At 43.0% G+C, this 9,535-nt stretch overlaps 1 protein-coding gene across 3 annotated transcripts in view; it reads right to left on the minus strand.

The window, feature by feature from the left end:
• EXPH5 (exophilin 5) overlaps positions 1–9,091 on the minus strand; it is an 88,869-nt gene extending 79,778 nt beyond the window's left edge. The window contains exons 1-2 of one of the 3 annotated variants that reach the window (XM_054525019.2): positions 9,005–9,081; positions 8,741–8,827 (exon numbers count right to left, since the gene is read on the minus strand). Coding sequence is in view for 2 of the 3 variants with exons in the window: in XM_024255802.3 (XP_024111570.2) it covers positions 8,741–8,859 (119 nt within the window). In the remaining variant the exon portion in view is untranslated. Of the gene's footprint in view, positions 1–8,740 lie in introns of all 3 variants that reach the window. The other 2 variants (XM_024255802.3, XM_024255804.3) reach the window with 2 other exon arrangements.
• Positions 9,092–9,535: the final 444 nt, after the last annotated feature.

A 9,535-nucleotide genomic window follows, 5' to 3' on the forward strand; every position in this document is an offset into this window, starting at 1 on the left:
AAGAGAATATATGGAAGGCAAGTAAGCACATAAAAAGATGTTTACCATCATTAGTCACTAGGGAAATGCAAATTGAAACATGAGGAGATACCGCTACAAACCTATTAGAATGGTTAAAACAAAAAAATATTCAAAATACCAAATGCTGGCAAGACTGAAGAACTACTATGCTCTCGTCTGAAAGTATGTGTCCCCCCAGAATTCATATGTTGAGCCCTACCCCTCAAGGTGATGGTAGTAAGGGGTGGGGCCTTTGGCAGGTGATTAGGTCGAGAGGGCTCCTCCCTCATGAATGGATCAGTGCCCTTTTACATGAGGCCTGAGAGGAAGGCTTTTTGCCCCTTCTACCATGTAAGGACACAGAGAAGGCACCCTCTATGAGGAGGGGGACTTCACCAAACACAGAATCTACCAGTGCCTTGATCTTGGGCTTCCCAGGGTCTAGAACTATGAGCAATAGATTTCTGCTGTTTATAAATTACCCAGTCTAAGGTATTTTGTTGTAGTAGCCTGAATGACAAAGACAGAGATTGGAACTCTTATATACTATTGGTAGGAATGCAGAATGGTACAGCTGTGGGGAAAACAGTTTGGCAGTTTCTTGCAAATTCAAGAATATGATCCAGCAATTCCACTACTAATAAAAATCATGTTCACACAAAAGCCTGCTCATGGATGTTGATAGCAGCATTATTCAATATCATCAAAATGTTTAAACAAAACAAGTGTTCTTCAGTGGGTGAAAGGATAAACGAACTGTAGTAATCCATATAATGAAATACTAAATACTACTCAGCAATATAAAGGAATGAATTATTTATTTATTTGTTCATTTATTTATTTTGAGATGAAGTTTTGCTCTGTCGCCCAGACTAGAGTGCAGTGGCACCATCTCAGTTCACTGCAACCTCCACCTCCCAGGTTGAAGTGATTCTCCTGCTTCAGCTTCCCGAGTAGCTGGGACCACAGATGTGCGCCACCACGCCCGGCTAATTTTTGTATTTTTAGTAGAGACAGAGTTTTGCCATGTTGGCCAGGCTGCTCTCAAACCGGCCAACATGGCGAAACCTCAAGTGATCCTCCTACCTCGGCCTCCCGAAGTGTTGGGATTATAGGCGTGAGCCACCTTGCCTGGCCAGAATGAATTATTTATACATACAACAACCTGTGTGACCCCCATTTTACTGAGTTAAAGAAGCCATTCTCAAAAGTTTATGTATTCTCTGCTTCCATTTATATAACATTCTTTACAAAATAAAACTGTGGTGTTGATGAACAAAATAGTGGTTGCCAGGATAAGTTACTCCCTCCCCTATCCCCTTTCCTCCCTCCCCCATCCCCTTTCCTCCCTCCCCCATCCCCTTTCCTCCCTCCCCCATCCCCTTTCCTCCCTCCCCCATCCCCTTTCCTCCCTCCCCCATCCCCTTTCCTCCCTCCCCCATCCCCTTTCCTCCCTCCTCCATCCCCTTTTCTCCCTCCCCCATCCTCTTTCCTCCCTCCCCCATCCTCTTTCCTCCCTCAACTGCTGTTAAATGCATCGTTTCAAAGTGAAAACCAAGGCAAGCTTGATCAATATAAAAAAACACAACTCTTTGTTGGGGTGCAGGGAATTTGGTCACTGTCATCTCCCATTTCCTCTTTCATCTAGAAAGCCTAACACACCATGGAATGAGGAAGCTGGCTCCTGTGATCTGTTAATATTTGAAGTAAGGCCTTTTAATAGGGCCATTGGCAATGTCAATAAGGAAACATCCTGAGAAGGAGAGGGCGATGAGCCTATAGCTCTCAAATCTCACAGCTTGGGGAATAACTCACTACAGAAAAACCGACCTGAATGAAGGTGAAGAAGAGAATCCACCCACGTTTACGAAAGACCTTGCCTTAGCTAGCACTCCTTAGTTCTTAGCCACCTTCTTCTCAATTTTAAGACCCTGCTGTGCTAACCGGGAAGGAAAGCATTTTGTTACTAAACTTAACCCGACCTCCTTTTGACTTTCATGTGGTTCTCAGGTTTAAGACCATCTGTGCTAATGAGGAACGAAAGTATTTTCTGACTAACCACCTGACCTTCTTTCACCCTTCACCTGGTTTCCTCAGATCTTTCTTTCCCTTAGTTTGTATTCCCTATAGCAGTAAGTTAAGTTCCATCTGACTAGGTATTGAGTACCGAAGTGTGTGAGGCTCTCCATCCCTGAAATAATCCTTGACCACAAGGAATCAAGGTTGATGTACAACTTACCATGTACCAACTTACCTGTGCACTCATTAACATCGTAAAGAAAAGGACAAGGGCAGAAAAACATTTAGATATTTTTAAAAAGAAATTTACCTTTAAAAGTTATTTATTTTTTAAAAGACATTTTTAAAAAGTATTTTACCTTCGTAAAGGACATTTATGAAGTAAAAAATAGTCAAACATTCCATGTTTATTATCCAAAGAAACAGTTTTATTTATTTATTTATGTATTTATTTCAAGACAGAGTTTTGCTCTTGTTACCCAAGCTGGAGTGCAATGGCGCGGTCTCGGCTCACTGCAACCTCCACCTCCTGGGTTCAAGTGGTTCTCCTGTCTCAGCTTCCCAGGTAGCTGGGCTTACAGGTGCCAGCCACCATGCCCGGCTAATTTTTGTATCTTTAGTAGAGATGGGGTTTCACTGTGTTGGCCAGGCTGGTCTCAAACTCCTGACCTCAGGCAATCCACCCACCTCAGCCTCCCAAAGTGCTGGGATTACAGGCGTGAGCCACAGCACCTGGCCCATTTTTAATAACATATGATAACTAAAAAATAAAACAGTAGTAAAAGGGTTAAAGTCCCTTTAAATGTGATTCCCCAAAGATAATCATTTTAACAGTATAAAGTCTGTCCTTACAGAACGCATATATGCATTTTTAACATAAATGGTTGCCAGCAATTTTTTCTATATAGGCAGATGGTACCAGCTATCGTCCCATACCCATTATGCCATTTTCCTTAGTAATAACATCTCCAACTTTTAGCTGAGCATTTGACTACATAGAATTGTGTGTTTTTTATTTTTATGGTGAGTGGAGATAAAATAGCAAGAGTTTTAAAGTGGATAGATCTCAGTCCTGGTTCTGTTATGAGCTAGATGGGCCAGGTGAGGAAAGTCACTTCAACTTTTTGGTACTGTAAAAGGCAGCACAGCACAGTGATTATGTACCGATGGAGTTCCCAAATCGGACACTCCCTAGCAGTATTATCTCAAGCATGTCACTTATCCTCTCTAAGCTTCCTCTGTTGAATGGAGATAAAGATATCCCTTAACTCATCAGGTTGTTGTAAGAATTAAATGAGATAGTGCACACAAAGAGCTTAGCATGGGTCAATACTCAACAAATGTTAGCTATTATTACAGTTGTTTTATTAGCTTTTGAAAAAGAAGATAATAGTATTTGCTTTATCAGGTTGAGGATGAGGATACAAAAAACAAATATGAAAGACTTTATAAGCTAAAAGTGTTATAATATCACAAAGCTTAAAAAGAACACTGCTCCTTGGCATTGGGATATGGAAGGATACTATAGTAGTTCTGTGTGTATTGCCTGTGGGGACAAATCCACAGGAGTAACTAGACAGGAAAATGTATCTGAGAGGAAGTTCTCCCTCACTTTAAAGGAATTAACTAAATTGGATGCCATTGGAAAGTGCAGACAGCTCAGAGATCCGTGGTGTGTTAATCTGATACCTTGTTATGTATCAGAACTTGCTCAAGCCTCTTGAGCACACTTGTGACTTCCAGGCATTGTTCTTGTTGTCCCTTTTCCAGGCCACACAGGACTGCGTAAGGGCGAGCTACAGTTCATCTTACACATTCTATCGCCAACGAAAACCTTTCATAGACTGAAGCCATTTGGGACAGAATCTGTGTTTTATTTTCCACTGTATTCTCAGGGCGAACCCAGTGTCTGGCACACAGTAAAAAGCCCAATCAGTAGACATCCAATGTCTCTAGAAACTCTGCCCCTTAGCCAGAGGCAGATTTCACAGGCTGGGAGAGGAGAGGGCAGGCAGAATGCGTAGGGGAGGCAGGAGGCTTGTGTGTCTGGCTTTTCATCTCTGCCGGATGTGGCAGCTGCCACCAGCTATAGACCACTTTATGACTTTGACTTTATGACTTTGACAGTTCCTGTTCAGAACTGTGCCACAGCTCAAGGATATTGGTGTAAATCAATCAGAAATAACTAAATTCTGGAAAACCCCCCAAGGCTGCAATCTTGCCATGGAGCAAAAATGGTCTAAATCTAGACATGCCATTTAAATACTCCAGGCACTGTAACATCTGGTTCGGATGCCAGATAGATTTAGGTTCAAATTCTATCTCTGACGTTTATGAGCTGTGTGACCTTAGGCAAGTTCCTTAACTTTGCTAAATTTCAGTTTTCTTTCTGTAAAAAGACATTAATAATACCCCAAGAAATGGCTGTGAGGATTATTCAATCTTGATGGGTAAAGTAGTTTTGAGAGAGATCTGGATTTTAAATTCTGGCTCTGCTGCTTAAGTTGGACAAAATACTCAACCTTTTTAAATTGTTTCCTTCTCTGTGAAATGAGAATTTAAGTATATACCTAACGAGGTTATTGGGAGGATTAATTAAATCTGTATAACATGTTTAGTACAGTGCCTAGTATACAGTAAGGGCCTAATAAATGTTAGCTGTTGTTATTACCACAATAATTACTATTATTACATAAAAAGGCAGCACTTAATATATGCTGGTGTGGCTATCTCCTCCACCTTAATCTCCTACTAATGAGAAATATCCAAGAATTGGACAATTGGGTCAAGCGTACGGCGTATCTTGATAGATACTGCCATAATGCTCACCAAAAAGCTTGTAATCAACTTACAATGTCACTAACAATGTGCAAAATCTATCCGTTTCATTCCAACCCTCACCAACATTTTTTTTCCTGTCATTTTTAAAGGGGCAGCATGGTATCTCAAGGCTACTTCAATTTTCATTTATTACTGTGAGGGTAAACATTTTCCCATCTGTTATGTTTACTGTTTGGATATCTTCTGGTGTGAATGATTTATTTCTATCTTTTGCCTATTTAGCAGTTTGAATCTTGGTGTTTTTCTTAAAATTTGAATAAACTATATATTAGAAACATTAACTATTATATTTAATGCAAATACTTTCCTGGTAAGTTGGAGCCAGAGAGGTCTGGTACAGACAAGGGGAGATCAGGAGAAAGTTCTATGTGTTCAGGAACTTTTCTGTAGGTGGGGCTGCTGCCTTCTGCATGATGAACTCAACTACTCTCACATCCATCTCAGAACATCTCTGGCCCTGCATGACACTGTAGTCCTTTTTTTTAAAAAAAAAAAAAAAAATTATTTTATTTATTTTTATTCCTCAGGGATCTAGAACTAGAAATTCCATTTGACCCAGCCATCCCACTACTGGGTATATACCCAAAGGACTATAAATCATGCTGCTATAAAGGCACATGCACACGTATGTTTACTGCGGCACTATTCACAATAGCAAAGACTTGGAACCAACCCACATGTCCAACAATGATAGACTGGATTAAGAAAATGTGGCACATATACACCATGGAATACTATGCAGCCATAAAAAATGATGAGTTCATGTCCTTTGTAGGGACATGGATGAAATTGGAAATCATCATTCTCAGTAAACTATCGCAAGAACAAAAAACCAAACACCGCATATTCTCACTCATAGGTGGGAATTGAACAATGGGAACACATGGACACAGGAAGGGGAACATCACACTCTGGGGACTGTTTTGGGGTGGGGGGACGGGGGAGGGATAGCATTGGGAGATATACCTAATGCTAGATAATGAGTTGGTGGGTGCAGCGCACCAGCATGGCACATGTATACATATGTAACTTACCTGCACATTGTGCACATGTACCATAAAACCTAAAGTATAATAATAATAATAATAAAATTAAATTAAATTAAAAAAAAAAGACAGGGTCTCTACTGTGTCACTCTGGTTGGAGTGGAACAATCATAGTTCACTGCAGCCTTGAACTCTTGGGCTCAAGGGATCCTCAGCTTCCTGGGTAGCTAGTATTGCAAGTATGTGCCACAATATCAGGCTAAATTTATTTTTAATTTTTATTGTAGAGACAGGGTCTCGATGTGTTGGCCAGGCTGGTCTCAAACTCTTGGCCTCAAGCGATCTTTTTGCCTCAGTCTCCCAAAGCACTGGGATTACAGGCGTGAGACCCTGGGCCTAGCTCCAACATTGTAGTTCTCTATTGCTAACTATAGGGTGCCTGTATTTCTTCTTAGTTGTCTTGTAGATACCTCAAGCCTATCATAGATATAAATGAACTCATCGGCCATTCCCCAACCTGCTAAATTTCTAAACTTCCCCATTTGGACCCTTATTGTTCTAGTCAAGAGGTCTTGAAGCTCTTTCTCAATAAAGTAAAAAGGCTTCCCTGAGTCTCTCAGACAGGCCTGTTGAAGCATCTCTTTTTTGTTGTTGTTCACATATGCCAAGCCAGAACAGAATGAAATTATACTCTTGAGTTATAAGTCATGTGTCCTGATTTTTGATTTGGAAAATGTGATCACACATATCAAGAAAGTGAGCAGAAGAGGCAGCCAAGTTGACATGTTGTCTCAGGCCCTTTCTGCATGCCAATATCTGCTACTGAAATTAATACATGTGAGCCCGAAGTGGGTAAACAGAACAATCCCATGGAGCCTGCAAGCCAGAACATGGGTATTTGATAGTGGAAGTGGGGAATTAATCAAAGGAAAAGACAGTACTAGAAATCATTGCCTTGAGTATTTGGTCCACACATCTACTTTCCTTACATGATTTTTGTATTTTAATGGTGATATTTTTCAAATTGTTTGGACAATTAAATATTTTTAATAATTAGTATAATACAGTATCGATTTTGTCTTAGCATTACGGCTTTTTCTGTTGATGCTTCCATTAGAATGTGAGTGCCATGAAATTAGAAAATGTGTTTTGACCTTCCTTCTAATGCCCAGCCCAATGGCTTTGTGTAACAGCTACATGTGCTTTGTGTAGATCTATGTGGAGATCCAGTTCCCTCTGAGGTCAACTGAAGTGGGGCATCATGAGTTGCAATAGAGAAAACACAACAAGGCAAGCATCAGGTCAAAAATAAAAAGTCAAGATAACATCTTAAATGAAAGCTTCTCTCCTTGTTATTTTCTAACTCTCCCCTCAATTTCCCCAAATATACAAGGGATCACTTAAGAAGCCCCACCCTCTTCAGAGACAAGAAACACTTCCAATAACACACACTGAGAATAACCGCAGTTTCTTAGTGCCTTTGGAATATGCACTGAAATTCCGTGCAGTTCTGAAATTCTTCTGAAAGTTGGGTGTGCCTGTGTTCGGTGCACCTACATATGTGTAGGTACATTATGCACGTGGGTGTGTGTGGGTGTAGCATACTGTTATCATGAAGGCACACTTTCTACACTGTTCAGGGGAGGGGAATGATAAAGCCACTTTTTCTCAAGGCAGATGGTATGAAATCCACATTCCCCAACCTCAAATATTCCTTCATCCCTCAAAGAGTTATGTTTAGGGGAGAAGGGTGAAGTCAGGGCATTGGGCTTAGTATATTCTAATTCTTTCTACAAAGACCAACTAGATTTTCCAATTTGAAGAGGGTCCTTGGAGGGTTTCTTTTGTCGGCGGTGGGGGACAGGCAGATGGGGATATCTAGAAAGAATTGGGAACCTGGAACTCGCATTAGCAAACAGTTGATCATAAAACAAAATGACTTGCTAAATTCCAATCAATGGCACACAGTGTGGTCTGAGAGTGATGTCCTGAATTCCCTTCCACAGTTATCTAGAGAAGGACTTAGACGGGTATATTCCAATATTGGCGAGAAAGTCCCTTTAATTCATTCCAGCACTTATCCCACACTTCCCCAGCAGAAAAACTGGTTAATGTACATCCTGGGTAATTATCTGTGTCTCTGGATCTCATTCTTTAGTAACTAATCCCTCACCTACAACAGTGTATAGTAAGGTCAAGGATGAAATTTCTCAGAAACTCGCTCCCCACAGCACCACGCACAAGAAGACCCACTCATTCCAGCCAACCCCGTGTGTCCAAGTCCCATTCGCCCACATAAGCCTCTATTTGACAAATTCCTCGAGCTCCTACCCTTGGGGTGGGGACCTTTCGCCTCCCGTGAGGTGCCGGCTCTCCCGTGCTTCGCTGACTGCCCTCGTTGGGTGGGGAGATTCGCCTCTGGTGCCGAGGGAAAACTGCGTTAGGCGAGGGTGGAAGCTCTGTCGGACCCATGCGAGCACGTGGGTGCGCGCGGGCCGCGGAGTGAGCAGCAGCCAGGATTCCGCTCCAGATCGCGCCCCCGCCGCATTTCATTGCCTGGAACGGCCCACACCCCGCGATGGCCCAGCAGACACCCGGCACAGCACAGCGTCACTGAGCGGCCCCCGCAGCGCACGGAACCGCACCCTGCCCGAGCCCAGACCCGCAGCCGAGCCCGTCTGGTATGCGGTGGATGGAGAGGGTACCAACTAGGCATCCCAAAGTCCTTTAGAGAGCAACTCGGAGCAGTTTTCTCTTCCCGACCCGCAGCCTCCGCAGCAGCCGTTCGGAGCACCCCCGGGCAGGTGCCCCGCGCGAGCTCCGCGCCTTCCCCGCGGATCCCCGGCCCCTGCGGGACCCAGGCCCAGGACAAAAGAAATGAATTTGCTCTGTACCTGATCCTGTCTTTCTCGGCCCTCCGTAGCTCCTCATTTCTTTCCAGCACCTGAAGGATCTTCCTGGCCTCTTCGTCATTTAAGAAACTGAAATCAAACCCCGGAGGAACTTTCGTCATTTTCTTTACTGTGTGTGAGTTACACTTAAGCTCCTTGGCGCCTCCTGTTAGGAAGGCATTTTTCAACCTATACAAGACCAGTTTCAAGAACTTGATCCCACAGCCAACAATAAGTCCGCCCCTTTGAAAGTCTAAAACCACAAACCTAGGGAACGCCCACACCTAAAGGGTTCCTATTGACAACACCTTAATGACATGTTTCTCTCAACCTGTCCAACCGAGATGCAAAGTGAACGGCTAAAGGGAGAGAGGGAACCAATCCCGTTCCAAGGGGGCGGGCCCTCCCTCGTCCCCTCCCTCGTCCCTCCCTCGTCCCGTTCCTTGTCCCCTCCCTCGTCCCCTCCGGTCACCCTCCCCGCCCCCTATCTGAGTTGTTAAGCAAACAAGCCTACATAATTCTGCCTCTTAAGTGAGGCAAGGCTAAGTGCTGTCGCCAAAGTATTTGCTTTTGCTGTTGCTGTTTGCTCGCAGAACTTGAGCTTGACTAGTAAAGGGGTGAAAAAGGAGACTCATGACTAATCCTCCCTTTCAATAATTAAGAGCCCATAGAAAATAGAATTGCAAGTAGGGTTTGTAACTGGCAAAAGGGTTACTTCATTTGAAAGACCAGGAAGAACTAAACTCAATTACACTACTGACTGTGGATGAACCTGGCTGAAGGGCGGAAATTAGTGTA

The sequence above is a fragment of the Pongo abelii genome, chromosome 9 (genome assembly GCF_028885655.2).
Source record: "Pongo abelii isolate AG06213 chromosome 9, NHGRI_mPonAbe1-v2.0_pri, whole genome shotgun sequence".
NCBI lineage: Eukaryota > Metazoa > Chordata > Mammalia > Primates > Hominidae > Pongo > Pongo abelii.